This window comes from Cucurbita maxima, unplaced genomic scaffold (genome assembly GCF_002738345.1).
Source record: "Cucurbita maxima cultivar Rimu unplaced genomic scaffold, Cmax_1.0 Cma_Scf00070, whole genome shotgun sequence".
Classification (NCBI taxonomy): domain Eukaryota; kingdom Viridiplantae; phylum Streptophyta; class Magnoliopsida; order Cucurbitales; family Cucurbitaceae; genus Cucurbita; species Cucurbita maxima.
The window spans coordinates 113,622-134,608 of NW_019272086.1; the positions used below are offsets into that span (position 1 = coordinate 113,622).

General features: G+C 38.6%; 1 protein-coding gene across 2 annotated transcripts; it reads left to right on the forward strand.

Moving 5' to 3' along the window:
* Positions 1-12,962: 12,962 nt before the first annotated feature.
* On the forward strand, positions 12,963-19,573 carry LOC111472381 (RNA polymerase I-specific transcription initiation factor RRN3-like). Of its 2 annotated transcripts, none has more exons than XM_023118072.1 (16): positions 12,963-13,223; positions 13,434-13,616; positions 13,879-13,962; positions 14,038-14,109; positions 14,180-14,251; positions 14,345-14,581; positions 15,248-15,358; positions 15,451-15,564; positions 16,468-16,590; positions 16,699-16,767; positions 16,893-16,999; positions 17,246-17,329; positions 17,447-17,534; positions 17,954-18,073; positions 18,483-18,667; positions 18,929-19,573. In XM_023118072.1, the coding sequence occupies exons 2-16, from the start codon at positions 13,503-13,505 to the stop codon at positions 19,227-19,229; spliced, it is 1,881 nt and encodes a 626-aa protein (XP_022973840.1). In that variant the 5' UTR covers positions 12,963-13,223; positions 13,434-13,502; the 3' UTR covers positions 19,230-19,573. The 2 variants fall into 2 exon arrangements, with proteins under 2 accessions (XP_022973840.1, XP_022973839.1); XM_023118071.1 differs by having other exon boundaries at positions 13,458-13,616.
* Positions 19,574-20,987: the final 1,414 nt, after the last annotated feature.

Consider the following 20,987-nt stretch of genomic DNA (forward strand, 5'->3'; position numbering starts at 1 on the left):
ACTACTGCTTCCTGTGCTTTGTATTTCTTTTGGGATAATGAACTAAGTAGGGTGGAAGAGTATTTATACTAGATGATATGAAATCTATTTCTAAAATTTCTCAACTTTTTCTTAAAGTATCTAAATCATTTTTCTAAATATATTTCTAAAATTCCTAAATCATTTTTCTAAATATATTCCTAAAGTTTCTAAATCATTTTCGTACATTTATTCCTAAAATTTCTAAATCATTTTCCTAACATACAATGTTGGGTTTAACCTATTGGGCTAATGATGATATTTCAACAGACGGTGCATCATCTGGCCTAACACAAAGATGAAGGCAATGAGTGTTAGAGATATGAAATTAAGACGAGTGTCATGTTGACATGAGTGTCAGAGATAGATTTGTTGAAAGGTCGGGTAGAGGCCCAAGCCTTAACCTAAAAAATTGTGGTTTCGAAGGCAATTTGGGCATGCAATTCTAGAGTCAAGTCCGTCCATATGAAATATGAAAGCTTGTCAAATTTTGTGTCTATCAATACTAGATAGATGCTCCATTACACCATATGATCGTTCGCCAAAATCATGTCCTGCACCTACCAGATTGAAAATGCTTCAAAATTTACCTTAGAGTGAAGAATGATGTTAGCTTTCCACCACCATTGGGCTTTGTGGCCTACACGAGCTACCTTGTGGCACATGTGTGTGTCACAGTGAGGACGAGCATTGTGAGAGGAGTGTCTCGGATGACTTTCTTTGAAATGGGTCTTTCTAGAACAATGTCAGATGACACGGGTGTGTAGACATTTCACCCTTGCCCATGTGTTAGAAGTTGGATTATGCACCCGCTATCCATAACAAATTTTGTAAATGAACTAAATGGACACATGATGATCCAATGCCTCGATATAACCTGGATGGATGTCCAGATGATATGAATGACACATGAGTCCATTCTCGATGACATGACCAAACGAGCTAGGATGGTCAATGACATCCAGGGGCTGTTGTTTTGACCTAGGAGGAAATCGATTGTTGTTTTGATGGAGGAAATCGATTGTTGTTTTGATGGAGGGGGAAATCTTTGACGAGGAAAAAGTTGAAGGAAAGCTCTTGAAAGAAGAAAATAATAGAAAACAAAAGAGAGAGACAGTATTCCGCTGAAGACTCGATGATTTTATTTCTCATTCAGTCTTCGCTATCGCTCATGACTTGTATTGTGGTCGGCCTAAAAAGTAGTGGGATATTTAAATAACAAATTACATCCTAAAATTGGAAAGAAATGGGCAACTTAATTAAAGCGCTTCCACTGGACGTGGACTTCCCACTCACTTTAATTGTGTGAGTTTAACAGAAAAATAGTTACCTAAAAAATAGTAACTCAAACTAGGAATGATTTTGAACCTAGAAATTTATCTAACAATCTTCTCCTAAAGACCTATGGTATATATCTACCTTATTGTTTGAACTTCGATTTGAGCCCTATGTCATGGTGTCCCGGTGGCATGTTCTCCAGACTCCACGTCTTGTTCAGCCACCTCTTCTTCGAGCTCGTGCGTCACCAGTCCAGGTGGTTCACCTCCTCCTAGTAGGTCTTCCATCCTCTGGTTCTTGGCCACCAAATCAACATCGTGATCGATATCCAACGTCAAATCCATAGTACGTGGTGTTGCAAACTCTACTGGTTCAGGGGTGCAGCCGGAGTTGTGGTTGGGGTTGGCGTAGGCGTGCCTGGTGCAACTACTGGTGGCAGTGACAGTTCCTGATGCTGCGCTCCTCCTTCTCCCAGCTCAGTGACGAGGTACTTCACCATGAATTGATTTGGGTTTCGGTCTGCCTCGATCACGTCGTTCTACTGCCAGAAGCTGCTCTTGTCGAAGACAACATCGCGCAACACATGATCTCGCCACCCCATAGGATCATAGAGCCTGTACGCCTTGCTTCTGGGTTCGTAGCCTATGAAGACGACCTTCAGCCCCTTAGGATCGAGCTTGGCAAGGTGGGGATGCGCGACCTTCATGTATGCGACACAGCTGAACACTCGAAGATGATGTACTATTGGCTTCTTATTGTACTAGGTCTCGTGTGGCGTCTTTTCGTCGAGGCTTTGGGTTGGTTACCGATTGAGGAGATAGACGACCGTCATTACCACCTCTCCCCAGAACCTCCCAAGCATCCCTGCCATCATCAGCAATGAACTTGTTGTCCCAACGATGGTCTGATTTTGGCATTCCACCACCCCGTTCTGCTAAGGGGAGTAAGGCGTCGTTAATTGCCGCTACATGCCGAGCTCGTCGCAATACTTATCGAAGCTTGCTGAGGAGAATTCTCCATCTTTGTCCGTGCGAAGTATTCGCATCTTCTTCCTGCATTCTACCTCTGCCCGCGCTTTAATGCGTTTAATCGCCTCTATCACCTCAATTTTCGCTTGCAGCAGAATCAGCTACATGAAGCGGCTTTTATCATCAATTAGCAGAAGGAAGAGGGTCTTGCCACTTGGGGTCGCCAACATGATGGGCCTGCAAATATCGCCGTGCACGAGCTCCAACGGCTCATTGGTGCGGTAGGATGCCTGAAACGTAAAGGGGGTGCGCCTCTATTTGACGATGAGACACCCGTCGCACAACTTGTTCACGCCTTCAATTGCCGGCAAACTGGTCACCATCTCTTCCTTGTGTAGTTTTTGAAGAGCAGGAACTTGCGTGAGTAGCCGTCGTCGATCATCGCAGATTTTGAGTAGCCCGAGCTCAATGAAAATGTGGGAGCCGACCTCATCAAGTTGACCCAGGCTCACAAGGTTAGCCTTGAGCCTCGGGATGAAGTAGACACCGGTCAGCTTGTGGTGCTCGCCTCCCTTGCCAACGATTAGGATAGTGTTATGCCTTTCGATCTCGACAACGGAGCCGTCATCGAACTTAACCATCCCGTGAATCCCTGAGTCAAGCTCGGAGAATGCAGACCTGGCCTCGATCATATGGTTTGTTGCCCTTGTGTCGAGGACCCATCGTCGGTGCTTTTGCTGCTCGCCTCTTTCACCAATTTGAGTGAACACTCGCTTCTCCTTCAGTTGAATTAACTCCCCAGCCAGTGCCTTTGTTACGCTCAAGTGGAGCTCTTCCTTGAGATCTATCGGCCCCTCACCCAGCTGGAACTCTTCCTCGAGATCTATCTTGCCCCCGTGTCGAGGACCCATCGTCGGTGCTCTTGCTGCTCGCCTCTTTCACTAATTTGAGCGAACACTCGCTCCTCCTTTAGCTGAATTAGCTCCTCAGCCGGTGTCTTTGTTACGCCTAGCTGGAGCTCTTCCTCGGGATCTATCGAACCCTCACCCAGTTGGAGCTCTTCCTCGGGATCTATCGAACCCTCACCCAATTGGAGCTCTTCTTCGGGATCTATCTTGCCCTCGTGTCGAGGACCCATCGTCGGTGCTTTTGCTGCTCACATCTTTCACCGATTTGAGCGAACACTAGCTCCACCTTCAGCTTAATTGGCTCCCCTGTCGTTGTCTTTGTTATGCCCAGCTAGAGCGCTTCCTCGGGATCTACTGACCCCTCACCCAGCTGGAGCTCTTCCTCGGGATCTATCGACCCCTCACCGACAACGCTCACCGGAGCAATTACGTCATTGGTTACTTTTATGGATTTGGAATTGAGAACGTCGGATAAGATCGATGTGGTTACCATGAAAAGGACTGGCTCGTCTTCCTCGGATTGGGACACATGGACATTTTCCTTGTTCCTGAGCTTGCTCTAGCAATTCTTGCTCTTATGGTCTTTTTTCCAGTTCGAGCACTGGATCGGTCTGCCATCAGTCGACTACTTCTTTACATCTCCTTCTTTTCTGCACGTGCGCCCTTGAGATTTTCATGGCTTCTTACCGCCTTTGCCACTGGAGGACCTGCTGCTCTCGCCGGTGTTGTCGCGGAGCTTTAGGCATGAAATTCATTCTTCTTTAGTGAGGAGAAGACGACCCTGATTGTCGACAACTGAAGCAACATTCTTCCTCTACTCGATGTTGCGCAATCTTCTTCATAATTTTTATCTAGCTGATGCTCCCACCAAGAGTGGTGATGCTGTTGGCGAGCCCTGTGATCCGCATTGAAAAGTCATCGACGGATTTGCCATCCTTAAAGCAGATCTCTAAGAGCTTTTTTCGTAGCTGCTCGATGCTGGATTCTAGCACTCGCTGCACACCAACCCGACGAGATTTGATACCCTCTCAGGCCGATTGTGCGATGCGCTTGGTGGAGAGAGATGCCAACATTTTTGGAGGCACATACCGTAATATGGCGGTGAACACCAACCGATCCTCTCGGTACTCGATCGTTTCTACTTCCTTCGGCTCTACGGTGTGCCCCAACCCTAGCGCCTTGGCTGACGCGCATCAACAAAGCCCACTCATTGTAGTTGGACCTCATCAGCATTGGGTACTGCACAAAGGCAGACGTCTTCCTGATCACTGGCTCGACGACACTCGACGTTCATCTTCGCGGCATATGCCTCTTAGTGGTGGTGATGGAGAAGCTGGCACTCGGCGGCGGCATGGATGAGTGAGCTAGCCTGCTCGGGATGGATCCCACGATGTGTGTATTTTCGCGCTTTGCATTTTCTTCTACTTGAACCTGAGTGGTATCAAAGTGAGTGTCGCACAATCACAAGTCTGCTGCCATCAAAGTGTGATTGTGACAAGTTGTATCAGAGCCAAGTTCGGCTCCTTGGAAAGTATTACGCAGACATGTCTGCCAAGAAACAACTGGGCAAGTTCAGGCTGATCGATTAGCTAAAATCGAAGAACAGTTACTTTGCATGAGTGAAATTCCCGATAGAATGGGGCTTTTGGAATCTCGCATGAATGAGATGTCCGCTAAAGATGACAGGTTCAACGAGATGACACGCCATCTTGAAACAATGCTTATCCTTGAATTAATGAATAGGGTCGAGGTCCTAGAAAACAAGGCCACAAGAGCTAGTATCTTTGAATGAGGGGATTATTCGATGGGCTCTGTTGCTCGAACGGAGGAATGCACCGAGGGCTTAGACAATGCTCAAAGGGCGATCGTCCAGATGGTCTCAGAATTTTCTAAAGACTTTAGAGAATCCCTCAGAATGGTTAGGGCCGAAGTGGCAGATCTAAACACCAAACTAAGCCTCACTATGAGAGCGGTGGGAGACCAAACCCCAAGTGGGGGTGTAGCACAATTTAACAAATAAAGGTTCCAGAGCCCAAACCCTTCTGTGGGGTTCGAGATGCCAAGGCTCTAGAGAACTTTATCTTCGACCTTGAACAATACTTCCGAGCCACAAATACCGTGGCAGAGGAAGTGAAGGTAACGTTGGCGACAATGCACCTAGCCGACGACACAAAGTTATGGTGGAGGTCCAAGTACATGGACATTCAAGATGGTCGATGTACTGTGGACACTTAGGATAACTTGAAATAAGAACTCAGCTCTCAGTTTCTCCCAGGAAATGTCGAGATAATAGCCAGGAGGAAACTAAGAGAGCTGAGGCATACGGGCAGTATCCGAGACTTTGTTAGACACTTTTCTGGGCTTATGTTAGATATTCGTGATATGTCCAAGACAGAAAAGATCTTCAATTTTATTATAGGGCTAAAGTCGTGGGTGAAAACAAAACTCTACGAACAAAGAGTTCAATCCCTTTCCACAGCCTATGCTGTTGCCGAACGATTGTTTGATCTTGATAGCGATGCAACCTCAGAGATGGGGCAAAATCGAGCATCCACAAGTGGTGAGAATGAGAATTATCAACCAAACTCCCCTAGAGGTGGGGATAGTGATAGATTTGAAGACGAGGAGAAGGAATATGAATCCTCCCAACAGAGAGGTAGGGCTCCTTGGCGGAGGAGATCATACAAGCAGATTAGTCAGAGTCAAAGCCACTACCCCCCTTCTTGCTTCATATGTAAGGGAGCTCACCAAGTATCTGAATGTCCACAGAAGGCAGCATTATGTGTCTTCCAAGAAAAACTTCGAGCTAATTCAAAAGATGAGTACGAAATAGTAGAAACAGAAACACTGTTAGATAGGATTGTTGGATATCCCCGTGTTGGGGCACTAAAGTACTTGTCCGCTCTTCAAAAGAGAGTGGAAGAGATAGAAAAGCCAGTGGAATGTGGTCTTATGTATGTCGAGATTTGGGTAAACCATAAAGCAGCTAGAAACACTATCGTCGACTCTGGAGCCACCCACAACTTCATGACGGAGACCGAAGCAAAACGTTTGAATATCCTTTAGCATCGGAATGTAGGAAAGATGAAGGCCGTCAATTCAGCAGCCTTACCTGTATTAGGAGTTGCGAAGAGAACTCCCATTAAATTGGGGACTTGGATGGGACGAACTGACTTTGTGATAGTTAAGATGGATGACTTCGACATCGTGTTAGGGATGGATTTCCTACTAGAACACAAAGTCATCCCCATGCTCCTAGCAAAAAGTTTAGTTATAACAAAGTCTTGCTAGGTTAATGTTCTAACTAATTGAGCTAATCAACTTGGCTTTTGATAAAGTTGGCTCCTCCACAATAATAGACCACAGTGGATTAAACTAAGCTCTGATAACACTTGTTCTTTTGACCGAGGAGGAAATCGATTGTTGTTTTGACGGAGGAGGAAATCTTTGACGAGGAAAAGTCGAAGGAAAACTCTTGAAAGAAGAAAATAATAGAAAACAAAAGAGAGAGACAATATTCGACTGAAGACCCAATGATTTTATTTCTCATTCAGTTGGGATATTTAATAACAAATTACATCGTAAAAATGAAAAGAAATGGGCAACTTAACTAAAGCGCTCGCACTCGACGTGAACTTCCCACTCACTTTAATTGTGTGGTTTAACAGAAAAATAGTTACTTAAAAAATAGTAACTAAAAACTATAAATGATTCTGAACCTAGGGATTTATCTAACAGGCACTTGGGATGACATCAAGACATGTGGATCATGCCAATTTGGAACTCAGATGACTAGTTGAGATGTGATGTTGCATTGAAAGGCCTTAGCCCCGAGCAAAGGCAAGGTTAAGACGAATGACTTGGTCTAGTGTAGAGATAAGTCAGATAAGTCGTAGTCGATTGAACATGCACGCAAGGGTGACGTGTGTGGTCTAATAAGCATGGATTCCGCACAAGTTGTGTTTGAATGACAATGAAGAACCTTGCCTAAGGTTTGACAAAGTCACAAAGACGGGCAAAAAAGAAATTTGGGGCTTCAATTTTCATCAATGCTTGAAGTGAGCGTGTCAAGATCACGATGCCACATGATTGAAAATGTATGACTATGACATCGTCCATGCAACTAACTGCAATGCTCACCCTGGAGGTATTATAGTCATTCATGAGATCCATACTAGAGACTCAATTGTAGTCCAACCAACTACTGCAAGCATCAGTAGCCAGCTAGACGCATACAAACCATTTTGTCATTATTTGCTCCATTTGTCTAATTAGTAAGCATGAAATAGTTGATTGTGGTTCAACATGAAAAGAAATTGAATTTGCATAAATCTAGCCTAATTGCACATTTAATTGAGTTATTTGGTAAAATTTCAGAACATTTAATTGAGTTATGTGGTTCAATAATGCTGTTGTAGCAAATTTGGAAACAATCATGATGGCAATCTGGAAACACATTGTTCACCCTAATGCTGAAGTAATACGAAACGCGAATTTTTATGTTGACATGGAAATTATAATCCCAATCAAGAAGCCACGGTCATTACCGTAGTAGATTTTGGTGCTTGAAACCAGAGAGGAAGAAGAAGAACCCTAATCAAGCAGTTGTTGACAACAAAAGCAAAGAGGTGGATGTGAAAACTTCCATTGAAGGACAACAACAAGCTTGATAATTCTCCGATCCTTTAATCTCCTCTATTATTCTATCAATTATCATGATTAAGATGTGAATTCCTTTGTTTAATTCAGTTTGTATGGAGAGATAAGAAGAGGCGAGAGAGTTTTATATAGTTTAAGTATGTTGACAACATGATTTTAGTTTATTAACGAGTTATTATTAATGATTTACATGTTTTTTTAGTTGGCCACTTTGCATACTTAATTCAGAAAAAAAGAGGGAACAATGGTATTCTCTTTAATACTCGTTCCATTGCAAAGATACTTAAAGGTAATAGAAGGGTAATAATTCTTCTCCTAGAACTTTGTTAATAGACATTACAAAACGATTATGAAAGTTATCACTATGCTCGGGAATCTATTAAAATGAGTTAAGATCCACCACAAAACTCAACAACTTATCCATTTAATCTCTCTTGGCCGAACCTTCTTCATTATTGATGATTTTCTTGTTGCTCTCTGTTTTGTGAAAGTAATGACACTCTGGACAGTTTAATTAGTTTAAAATCACCGACACTCACACAAAAAAATGTTATATGTGGAATTGATAATTTACTTATTAATTGCTACTTGTGTATACTTACATTTATTCTAGTGAATTTTACACCAGTTTATTATATACATTCACGAGCGATCAATAAGATGACTTGTGAGCTTCTCTCCTTATCCTCGGAGAAACACATTCTATTTTGCCACAAGCCTAGGTTCAAAAATCTTTATGCTCGTTCAGACTTTGGTAGGTTGATAACGTTAGTAAAATAAGGATCTTCTCGTTGAGCATTAATGATTTACTTCTTCATAGTTGAAAAAATTGTCATATGATCTAGCTGAACCGTCACTTGTTATCAAAGCTGATTCGAACTCTACTTGAATTCCTGTCAGCCTGGTAAGCATCGGTGAAGAATGAGTCATTTTACGATTCAGAGCGCCAATGACCACATTGGCCTTGTCACGATGGTGCAAAATATCTACATAATAATCTTTAACCAATTTCAACCACCTTTGTTGCCACATATTTAACTCTTTTCTCCATATACTACGACAACTAATTTCAAGTTGTGAATTAGATAGTTGCATTCATAATCCTTCAATTGTCGAGGAGTATTAGCAATGACTCTTTCATTCTGCATGAGTACACAACTCAATCCTCTATTGGAAGCATCACTATAAATTACTAGATTCCCTGTACAATCAGATATAGTAAGTACCGGTGTCGTTGCCAACCTCTTCTTGAGCTACTGGAAGCTCTCTTCACATTCAACTTCATTTAAACGTCTTTCCCTTCCAAGTCAACTAAGTTAATGACATCATGTTCTTAAATTTTTTTTAATAAACTGTCTATAATATCCTACCAAACCGAGAAAACTTCTCACTTCTAAAATTTTGGTTAGACGAGAACAACTATAAATGTCTTGATCTTCACTAGGTCTACAACAATGTCATCATTAGACACCACATATCCAAAAAAAATGCCATCTTTTGGAGTCCGGATTTGCAATTAGAAAATTTGGAAAATAGTATATTTTCTCTTTGTACCTTTAGCACTCTCCACAAATGCTCCATAAATACTTGGTAGATACAGATCATAAATGCGTCTAGAAATTCCTAAAACACTTGATTCATCAGTTCCATGAATACTACAGGTATGTTAGTCAACCTGAAGGACATTATTACAAACTCATAACGCTGGTAAGAGTCTGAAATGTTATCTTGGGTATGTCTTCTTTCTTAACTTTTATCTTGTTATATCCCGAGCGAAGATCAATTTTTTAGAACACCACTGCTCCTTGAAGTTGGTCAAACAAATTGTCAATTCATGGCAATAGTTATTTGTTCTTATGCAAATTCACAACGATCCATCTTTCTTCTTTATGAACAATATTGGATCTCTCAACGATGACACGCTATGCCATATGAATCCTTGGTTCAACAATTCTTGTCGTTGTGCCTTCAACTCCTTCAACTCTACTGAGGCCATACAATAAGTAGCCTTGGATATAGATGTCGTTCCTCGTTCCAGTTCAATGCTAAAATTGACCTCTTGCACAGGTAGCAACTTAGGAAACTCTTTAAGATATTACATCTAGGAACTCACTGACTGCTAGTACAATTAGTATTTAACTCATCCCAGGTAGACAATGCTTTGTCAGTAGCCCCTGGGATATGGAGTCTGATGACTATTTAGAGTAAAAGATTTGGTAGAGATATATATGTTAGATATTTCATAAAGACTTGGTAGAGATATATATGATAGATATTTCGTAAATATTTGGTAGAGATATATCTAGTAAACTAAAACCATATATATACCTCATTAGGTAGTGCTCTCAAAATGTACTTTCTTCATTCTTTGTATTCTCTCTTGGTATACATACTTGAAGTCATCAATACAAATTCTTTAGCCGATATTCCTCCTTGCATTTTCTCTCTTCTTTTCTTTGTGTTCATCTTGATCGAGTATGTACGTTGTTGTGCGATCCTAACAATTGGTATCAGAGCTAGGCAAAATTCACCACGATCTGTGAAAATGGAAAGTTCAAAGATTTGAATTGAAAAGTTCGATGGATTCGATTTCGGTTTCTAGAAGATGTAGATTGAAGATTATCTGTACCAATAAGATCTTCATGAACCTTTGTTGGGGGTGAAGCCGGATACCATGACCACGGAGCAGGGGTAGCTTAAGGATCGTCAGACTTTAGGGTTGATCCAGTTAACGTTGTCCAGAAATGTGGCGTTCAACATCATCAAGGAGAAGACGATGTCTGACCTATTAAAGGCGTTGTCGAATATTTACGAAAAATCATCGGTTATGAACAAGGTGTATTTGATGCAGAGGCTGTTCAATCTACAAATGTCTGAAGGTTGATCTATTGCAGATCATATAAATGACTTCAACATGATTGTAAGTCAATTGAGCTCGGTGGAAATTATTTTCCAAGATGAAATTAAAGCATTGATTTTGATGTCATCTTTACCCAAGTCGTGGGATACTGTTATTGTCGCGATCAGCAGTTTTCGAGGATCTGAGAAGCTGAAGTTTGATGAAATTCGAGATGTAGTTCTCAGCGAAAGTATTTACAAACGAGAAACTTGAGATTCATCTGGTAGTGCTCTCAGTGTTGACCAATGGGAAAGAAGTAAACCGAAAGGCCCAAACAAAGGGCGTTCAAGATCAAAGAACCGAAAAAAATCTCTAAATAGACAAAACGTAATGTGTTTGAATTATGGAGAAAAATGTCTCTTTCGGACAGATTGTACAAGAACAAGTGGGAAGTAGAATCACAAATCTGGAGATGATGATAATTCTATAAATTTAACCGAAGACATTGGGATGCTTTAATCCTCAACATGGACAGCCCGATTGAATTTTGGATTTTGGATTCAGGTACATATTTTCATTTATCTCCAAATAAAGAGCTATTTCGAAATTTCAAGTTTCGAAATTTCAAGGTGTATCTTGCCAACAACAAAAATTTGGAGATTGAAGAAAAATGGGATGTCTGCATAAAACTCGAGCAGGAAATCAGTGGACATTAAAAAATGTCAACTATATTTCTGGTCTCAAGAACCTAATCTATGTTGGTCAGTTGGATAGCACAGGTTATGCAACAGAGTTTGGGAAGAGTTCGTAGAAGATTGTGAAGGGTGCTATAGTGGTAGCACGTGGCACACAATCTGAAATCTTATACACCTCTTCTTAGTCATCTTCTCTTAAATCCAAAATCACCACGAGCTTCCCTATCTCCAATGAACGAATGACCTTGCTTTTCACTCCAAGATCGTCGATGTTCGTGCACAAATTTGACAAACTAAATCCTGACGCAAAGTTGGTTTGGTTTCTCAACTTCAATATCCCAGATCCTCTCAATCCAAGCTTGTTCCTCATCACATCGCCCCTAATCTTGCCTTAAACTACTACAATTCCGCCTAATCACGATTGATAAAGTAATCCTAAATGTAGTGCCGACGAAAGGTTTGATGTATAAGGGTAAATGTAAGCTAAACTCACACTTCATAAGACCCTTCAAAATTAAGGATCAAATTGGACTAGTGGTATATTGACTACCTCTGTCACTATCTCTTATTGCAGTCGATAACGTGCAATATGCATCCATGCCTTACAAGTGTGTGACCTACCAGTCCCATGTGATAGACTACGAACCTAGACATATTAAATGAGAGTTTGAGTCGTGAGAAAAAGCTTGTACAAATTCTAGCATGAAAAGTAAATACCTTATAGGTCACTTACCAATGTGATTAACCACCGAAACGTCGTTAAGACTTCACTAAAGAAGAAACCAACGAGAAAAGTTGTGCAATTTTAGGTAAGAAAAGAGGAGTCACGAGTCAAATCATTGCATGATTGACCAAACTATCATTTTTTTTATTTTAGATTAGGTTTTATTTCAATATTCGAGTTTTATAATATTAAATTACATAAACATTTTTTCCCTCTTCCCTTCTTTAAATCTCGGTCCTTCTCAAGTTGATTAAATTCAAATAAATGAGAGATTTTTTTGACCAAACCCAAAAGTTCGAGTTGGTTGGATTGGTATCCCAACCCAACCCGAAAATTTTCACAACCCAACCCTCTATTTTCGGGTTGAGTTAGTCAAAAAAAATTCTTTCAAGTTTTATTTATTCACAATTTATAATTGTTCAGATCTTAGATAAAATATATGGGTTGGTCCAGGTTGCCGGATTAAATGTACGGTTCCTATTAAATTAATTAATGGGTTTTTAAAAATTAATTTTAGTGAACAAAAAACCATTCAAATTTATTGTTAATTTTTTCTTTTTATTTTCTTTTGGTTAGATACAATTATATATATTTATTTTAACTTTATAATTATTTTGTTGATTATTTATTATTAGTAATTTTTTAAAATAAATAAATAAATATTTTAAGCATTGACATTTTATTTTATTAAAAATAAATATTTGAGGAAAGAATTATTTAAATAAAATAATTGGGTCGAGTCAACATCCAACATATCCAAGACAAATTTAAGCTAAACGACAAAAATGTCCCTTTCCATTATTTATTATTTATTATTTATTATTTTATTATTTTAAAATTTTAGAATTTTGTTTTTAACTCTTCTTGTTCTTCTAGGTTTAGGTTTAGGTTTAGGGTTGGCTTTCTGACTTCCAGACTCCCCGCCCTCCATCACAACCGACGCCGCCCTCCACCCCTTCGCTGCAAAAGCCGTCGTCGTCTCCGCCTTTACCGGCCTCCACCAGCCAGACCTCAGCGGCAGAAGTCGTCGCCACTGCTGTCGCTACCGCCTCTTTTCTTTCTTCTATCTCTATCTCCCTCTCTGGTGCAACCGCACGTCGGCACCAATCAAAACAATTATTCCTAATTAGCAGGGTAATCTTACCTTTATTCCAAGCTGGTTTGATATTTTTTTTTTTTTTTTTTTTTTTTTTTTTTTTTTTTTTTTTTTTTTTTTTTTTTTTTTTTTTTTTTTTTTTTTTTTTTTTTTTTTTTTTTTTTTTTTTTTTTTTTTTTTTTTTTTTTTTTTTTTTTTTTCCGATTATTTTGTTTGAATCTTTTATTCAATCGGTCTTATGTTTTCAGCTTTGAACCTCGTCCTGTTCGCAGGCCTCACTGTGGCAATAGGATCTCAGCAGGGTTTCGGCATTAATCATGGGGGTGGAATTTGAAAACGGCCAAGCTCAGTTTCAGGATATGGAGGGTGTTAATTTCACAGATGATCAGTTAGTTGATTTCATTAGGGGGTTTCTTACTTCAGTGTCGCTGGTATTGTTCTATTAAGATCATTATTGCTCGTTACTTTTTAAAAGATATATAGATAATATATATATATATATATATATATATATATATATATATAGAGAGAGAGAGAGAGAGAGAGAGAGAGAGTTCATATAGCAATCGAATTCTGAATTGCTCTCTGTTAGTTTATTATATGGGTTGGATATGCTTCCGAGTTCTCACTCATAATCATGTTGTGTTTGGAAGAATAACCGTTATAACCTTACAATAGCTTTAATTGGTGTAGGGAAATACTGATGGGTATCACCAGCTTGTTGGTGTTATACACCACAGAGATCGATTATCCGCTGATGAGGTTGCCTTGCTCGTGGTATGTCCTTAACATCACATCTGTTTTTCACCAATGATATGAGTTGTAATTTAATTCACTTGATGTGCTTAACAGACATGTTTGAAGGCACTATCTGGAGCAGTTTCTTGTATAGATGTCGTTCTCCACGAATCACTTCTTGCGGCAGTAAGTTTATCACTAAACTCAAGAGTCATTATCCTGCAATCTTGTTGTTGTAATGGAAGTTCTTTCTCAGATTTTTAAAATGAGCTTGTGGGATTATGGACCTAACGTGATGGATGCCCTGATTGAACTAATAACATCCCTGGTATGAGCATTTTATGACAATAGAACTTTCACTCTTTCTTGTTCACCTTATTGTTGCATGATCCTCTGACTTTTTGTCTATTTAATGTTTCAGGCTGTTTCGAGTGGAAAATATGTGGATTCATGCTTGGATATGCTTGTAACTAATTTCATGCCGCCCCATTCCTACAAGGATTTCCTGAAGAAGCCGCATGGTCTTACAAGAAAGGATGAAGTTCTTTCTCGAGTGCACACAGCTCTAAAAGACATCTCGGACTTGGTTCCTCTTGCACCCTTGAGATTAGAGCTCATAGTTGTCCATAAAATGCAGAGAGTCTTTTTCAAAGAATCTGTGAGTAAAATTTACCCGGCTAAAAGTTGCCAATAGAAATCTTGGTGCAAATTGTGTTTATTTCTTACTGACTGTTATTGTTATTCTCATCTGTCATGTTTTCTAAAACAGTTATTTCTAATTATTATTATTTTTTTACCCATCTTTTTCTTTTTCATGACCATCTATTCAATGACTATTGGAAGTTTGGTGTGAAGCTGAAAGCCCATTATTTGTTTGCATGCTTTGGCACATTGATCTGAAGTATTAGATGCCTCGATTTGTATCGTTAAAAGACCTTATGAAATATAGTTTGAAGTAGAACTACCCTGATTATGATTTATAGTTGAAATGCAGTGTATATTCGCTAGATGCTACAGTTATACAATCTTTGAAACTACGAATGCCTCCTAAATCTTGTGGATAAATGTGTTCATATGAACCAGATAGTGTAGGCCATTAAAAGAGTCGGAAATCATAAATATGGTTACATTTTCAAAAGCCTTGACCTATTTTTATAGATGTGCTTATAGGTACTTGCTTGATTAAACGAGAGAGATTGCTTTGATTTTTTTCTGGAATATTCTTTTAAAGAAATCATTCTGTTTCGTCTTCAAATCATATACTCTTTGTTAAGAATTTGTTTTGTGATTGTCTTCCACTTACATCTGTTGAACCGCCCTGTAGTTGACCACAATATATGTGGAGAACATGCTAAGGTTGGAAAAGGGTGCAATGAGTGAATTTGTTGGGAGGAAAATCTTAACTGCACTGGTGGATAAGCTTTTAGATCTGGATGTAAGTCAAAACAAATGTTTTACTCTGCAATGACGTTCGTTTATGTGATTACTTTGTTATTATTATTATAACGAGCTCTAACCTTCTGATAGGTGGAGATTGGGTGGGATGATATCCTACAAGACGATTTCAGTAAAGGAATTTTTGAGATTGAACTGGAAGATGACAATGAATCTACAGATGATATTGATGAGGATTCTAGTGAGGTATGATATTTAACCTATAGGCTGGATAAAGAAAGTTATTTATTCAACTAAGTGTGATGGTTTAATCCCTTAATTAGCTTTTCTTGTCCTTTTTTCTGGAGAATTATGGTTGGCAACCTATGTTTTAAAAAGCTATTGAGGCTTATGCCTTGAGGCTTGCCTCGAGGCAAAACTCTAACTTTGTGTCTCAATATCTGTGCCTTCGTTGAACCATAAGAGGCTTCTTGCTTAGTGAAATCACATTGAGACTTAAAATCTTAGGTTTGAGTTGTGACAATTTGAACTATTACTACTGTGACTTCAAAAACAGTGGAAAAGGTTATAGTACAAGTCAATGATATTAATCATAATAGCAGCGATATTGTTATTAATATAATATCGCTGCTATTATGATTAATATAATTGTAATAGCAGCGATAAATTCTTATAAAAAAATAATAGCAGCGATATTATAGATATCGTTTTCTTTTTTTTAAGTGGCAGGGGGGTGAACTTTTTGATGTCATTATTATGTTTAACAATGATTGTTCATGCCAATTTGGGGTTTGTAAAATGTTTTAAATTTAATTTGAGGCTTACGCTTGAGGTGTGCCTTGCCTCTACAACCTTAAGACTGCATTTGGTCTTTTAGAACATTTTGGCATTTTTCTCATTATATTTTTTATGTTTAAATTCTAGTATTCTGGTTTATGAAGTAATGGATCTGAAGTATAGTCCATGGTTGGAAGCAAATTTTCTTTTGAGTTTGCAAAGTTTAAGTACTCTAGCCGAGTCAGGCTTTTAAAGCGTCATGCAATTTTATTGAAAAATTACTTACATTTTGACCTTTCTGCTATATGTCTAAATACTTCTTTTTAATTTATGCTGTTATTTATTTGGCTGAATTTATGTTTATTTTGCTAGCTTCCAAGAGAACTAAGTCGTAAGAGCTTAGGTGGAAATGTAATTGCTGAAACGTTAGATAGCTTGATAGTGCTTACATTTGAACATCTTGAATCATGTGAGCGTGATGGACGATTGAATGAGGTATTTTTTTTGTGTTGTTTATATCATTCTTTCTTATTTGTTCTAAATTCCTTTGATTTATATTGCAATTGTGATATTTTCCCATGTTATTTTTAATGTGGATTGTAGGTTTTTGACATTTTACTCCTATCATTTCAAAGAACTGTTCTGACTGCTTACAAGTCTAAATTTGCCCAGGTAACCAACACACCCTTGCCATAATTCTCTATATTTGCTTATTTACTCCAGTTCAGTTAGCTCTAATTATATATCATTTGTTTGTTTATGGAGATTGAATAACTTTTTATGCTTTTTCTTGGCAGTTTGTCATATTCTATGCTTGTGCATTAGATCTGGAAGTTTGTGGTGCAAGATTTGCCGTTACGCTAGCTGATATGTTCATTTCCCGCAATGGTCTTCCCCTTACCAGGTAATAGCAATTCATTAGATAGCTATGTTCATTAGCATTTGGAAGCTTCTTAAAAGGTCTGATTGTGGAACCAATCTAGTTAATTTTGCCTCTACTTTTTACGACACTACCTTTGGCCATTTGTTGTCATTTTAGTAACTTTTAATATAATTTTGCAATATTGCACTAGTTTCACACACTGCTCGAACGGTGTTTCTTTCCTTATAAAAGTGAAGTTAAAGAATATATTTTTGTGGTATTGTGCAGGATGAGTGCTATTTCGTATCTTGCGAGTTATTTGTCTCGCGGGAAGTTCCTGTCAACCTCTTTGGTTACCACTATATTGAAAAGGTTCACTTGTCAATTTTAACATTGTTTCTATGATAAGAAATATGAAACTGATAAAATTAAAGCTGGGAGGGTAAATATTGTGGCTCTAAATCTAGTTTTGCTTACCATTTTTTTCAGATTGGTGGATTGGTGTTTAGAATATGGCAAAACACATGATGTTGACCTGAACCCAAAGGCTCATAAAATATTTTATTCTGGTTGCCAGGTATGAAATGCGTGGACTCCTTTTGCTAGACTAATGCAGGTGGGATTTGTTGAAAAACTGGAAAATAATTAGTATGTTTTTTCGAAGTGTTACTATTTGTACTTTTCAGTTATGATTATGATGATTTAGATTTTTGCTGTCTCGCTAAATCATTTGGCGGGATATGGTTTAGATTTTGTGACACAAGAATAAGTAGATTTGGTGGAGTTTGCTTATCCTAGATAATGCGTTTGCTAATTTCACAGGCTATACCAACCTAGATTTCATGAACCTAAATTCAAGCATCCACTTTGAATTCCTTCTTCTTGGAGGATGAATTTCATGGATGTTTTGTTCAATTAGAAACCTGGCTACCAGTTTTCTGTTTACAAGAGATAGAGCTTTTTTTCCTTCTAATTTTAATGACTCCTTTTTCACAGGCCATAATGTATGTGCTTTGCTTCCGGATGAGATCGATTTTGGAGATACCACGGCTGAAGTCACAACTTCTGCTTATGCCTATAGGTCGAATCTTGACGCATAGGTTAAGCCCACTGAAGGTTGGTAATTTTGGTGGCTTTTGTTTTTTATATAAATTGTTCTCTTTGTTGTTCCTTGTCCTTGAAATCAATGTTTATGTTCAGAAACCCGAATAAGCATATGGGCTTTTGGTGCCTAGAGAATCACATTTGATATTTCATTACTTCTTAATTGAGGCGATTAAAAAATAATCTCCCTACGACATCTTATCCATGCATTAAAATGTTTGGAAGTTCATATTTTGGCCTTGGAGATTGACATCTTTAATCTGTAATTCTCTCGGAATATTGGATCTACAAATATGGACTTTTGGTTATAGTAGCAATGTTGTCATTAACCTCCAAAAAAAAAAAAAAATCATGCTGCCTGAAACTCGGTTCCGTGCAATTTTCTTATATGATTTTTTTTTAACACCTTTTAATTTAATAGGTTTGCCTACCGTCTATTGTCGAGGAATTTCTCCGGCAGGCAAAAGTTGCTAATTTATTTACACCATCAGAGACTTTTATATTCAATGGTTTGCTGGAGTCTGAATATTCAAAGACTTTCGGTGGGATTGAAAGGCTCGACATGTTTTTTCCGTATGATCCTTGCTTGCTGAAAAGATGTGACAGGTATATACTTTTAGTCTTTACAACGAGGTATAGATAGATAGCGATCATAAATAATGTTACACGTAAAATAATTATAAGAGGCGACTTAGAATTACAAGTTAAAATCATTCTGTTTATATTGTGGATCTGATTGTTTTATGTTCAAAGTGATTGAATGGAACGAGTGAGAACACTTGAGAACTTGAAAGTTTAAGAACGTTTCATTTAATTCATTTTTTGGATTATTAACTCGTACTTCTCTATTCCCCTTTGTTTATGAAGATATCTTCGGCCATATTTTGTATATTGGTCGATGGTTAGACCTACATATGATGAAGAAGAAGAAGACGAAGGTAGCAGCGATGAAGATGTTGCAGAGGTTTTCCCGGATAAAATCGAGGAAAACCTTATGGACGATGAAGCAATGGCAAGAAGCTACGACGATAGAGAGTTTGACCTTGATGAATTTGATAATGCATTAGATAAAATGTCCATCACACCAAGAAATTCTCTCCCGTTAAGGCAAGATTGTGTTCGAATGCCCTCACGAATCCGACCCTCGATGAGTCCAGAATCTTTGTGAAAGTAGCAAGCCACTCCACTACTAGTTAGCTAGTACAGAGGCCAAGTAGAAGGTAGCTCATCCAGCCCAGCGAGCGGATCCATTGCTGAAAAAGGTAAGCTCCTTTTGCAAGTCTAGGGTGGGTTTTTGGGTTTATTTTGTTTATTTAAAATGTAGAATAGGTGGGTTTGGGGTTCAGTTTTGTTTTCTCATTCCATTTTGTAGCTTTGCATAGCTTTGGTTTCCTATTCTTTACGCTCCAGGCTTGTATTAGTTGCAGTAAGCATCGAATACAGCAAAAGTTTTGTTCACTTCTGAATGGTATATATGTATATGAGTTTATGAGTATATGAGTAGTTAGCAAACTGTGTCATTCCTCTGTTGTACTTGGGATGATGTAATATTCCAAATATATTATATAATATATAAATGAGAATATTATTATTATTATTATTAATTTTTTTAAAAAAAAAAACAAACGAGCGGAGGAGAACAACAGCAAAAATCTCGATAAAGAAAGTGGGACTAAATCCATGTACATGGAGATGGATAACGGTTTATTTTTAGCTTACTCAATGGTTATACATAGATGACTATATTTTGTAAAATTGTATATAATAAATTGAACTATATATATATATATCTCCCTGCTTTGTATTTTCTATTATTTTATATTTGAAGTTATCAATATTGACTATTTTTGCATTTTTCTCTCCTGTTCTTTGTGTTCATCTAGATCGAATGTGAGTTGTGTGGTCTTAACCATTAGAGCTGGACTAGATTCACCATGATTTATGAAGATGGAAAGCTCAAAGATTGGAAGTGAGAAATTTGATGGACTCGATTTCGGTTCCTCGAAGATGCCGATTGAAGATTATCTATACTAGAAAGATCTTCACAAACTTCTGTTTAAGATGAAGTTGAATATTGTGATCACGGAGCAGTGGAAGCTCAAGGATTGGTAGGTCCTAGAGTTGATACAGTTGACGTTGTTCAGAAATGTAGTGTTCAACTTTATCAATGATTTGACAACGTCGAACTTGTTGAAAGCGCTATTGAATATGTATGAAAAACGGTCGGTTATGAACAAGGTGTATTTGATGTGGAGATTATTCAAAATACAAATGTCTAAAGGTGGATCTATTATGGATTGTAACGGCCCAGATCCACCGCTAGCAGATATTGTCCTCTTTGGGCTTTCACTTTCGGGCCCCCTCAAGGATTTAAAACACGTCTACTAGGAAAAGGTTTTCACACCCTTATAAATAAATGGTGGTTTGTTCTCCTCCCCAACCAATGTGGGACATCATAATACACCGCTTTCACTTTCGGGCTTCCCCTCAAGGCTTTAAAACGCGTCTACTAGGAAAAGGTTTTCACACCCTTATAAATAAATGGTGGTTTGTTCTCCTACCCAACCAATGTGGGACATCATAATCCACCGCTTTCACTTTCGGGCTTCCCCTCAAGGCTTTAAAACGCGTCTACTAGGCGGGTTTCCCCTCAAGGCTTTAAAACGCGTCTACTAGGAAAAAGTTTCCACACCCTTATAAATAAAGGGTGGTTTGTTCTCCTACCCAACCAATGTGGGACATCATAATCCACCCCCTTTCGGGGCCAGCGCACTCTTTTCTTCCTTCAATCGATGTGGGACCGCCCCTAAATCCACCCCCTTCTGGGGCCCAGCATCCTTACTGCTAGGCGGGTTTCCCCTCAAAACGCGTCTACTAGGAAAAGGTTTCCACGCCCTTATAAATTAAGGGTGGTCTCCTCCCCAAC

Coding starts and splice junctions, on each gene's coding strand:
- LOC111472381 (XM_023118072.1), top strand. CDS start 13,503: ATGGGGGTGGAATTTGAAAACGGCCAAGCTCAGTTTCAGGATATGGAG. Junction 14,252..14,344: donor TTGAACTAATAACATCCCTG/GTATGAGCATTT, acceptor TTAATGTTTCAG/GCTGTTTCGAGTGGAAAATA. Junction 16,591..16,698: donor GTGATGGACGATTGAATGAG/GTATTTTTTTTG, acceptor TGTGGATTGTAG/GTTTTTGACATTTTACTCCT.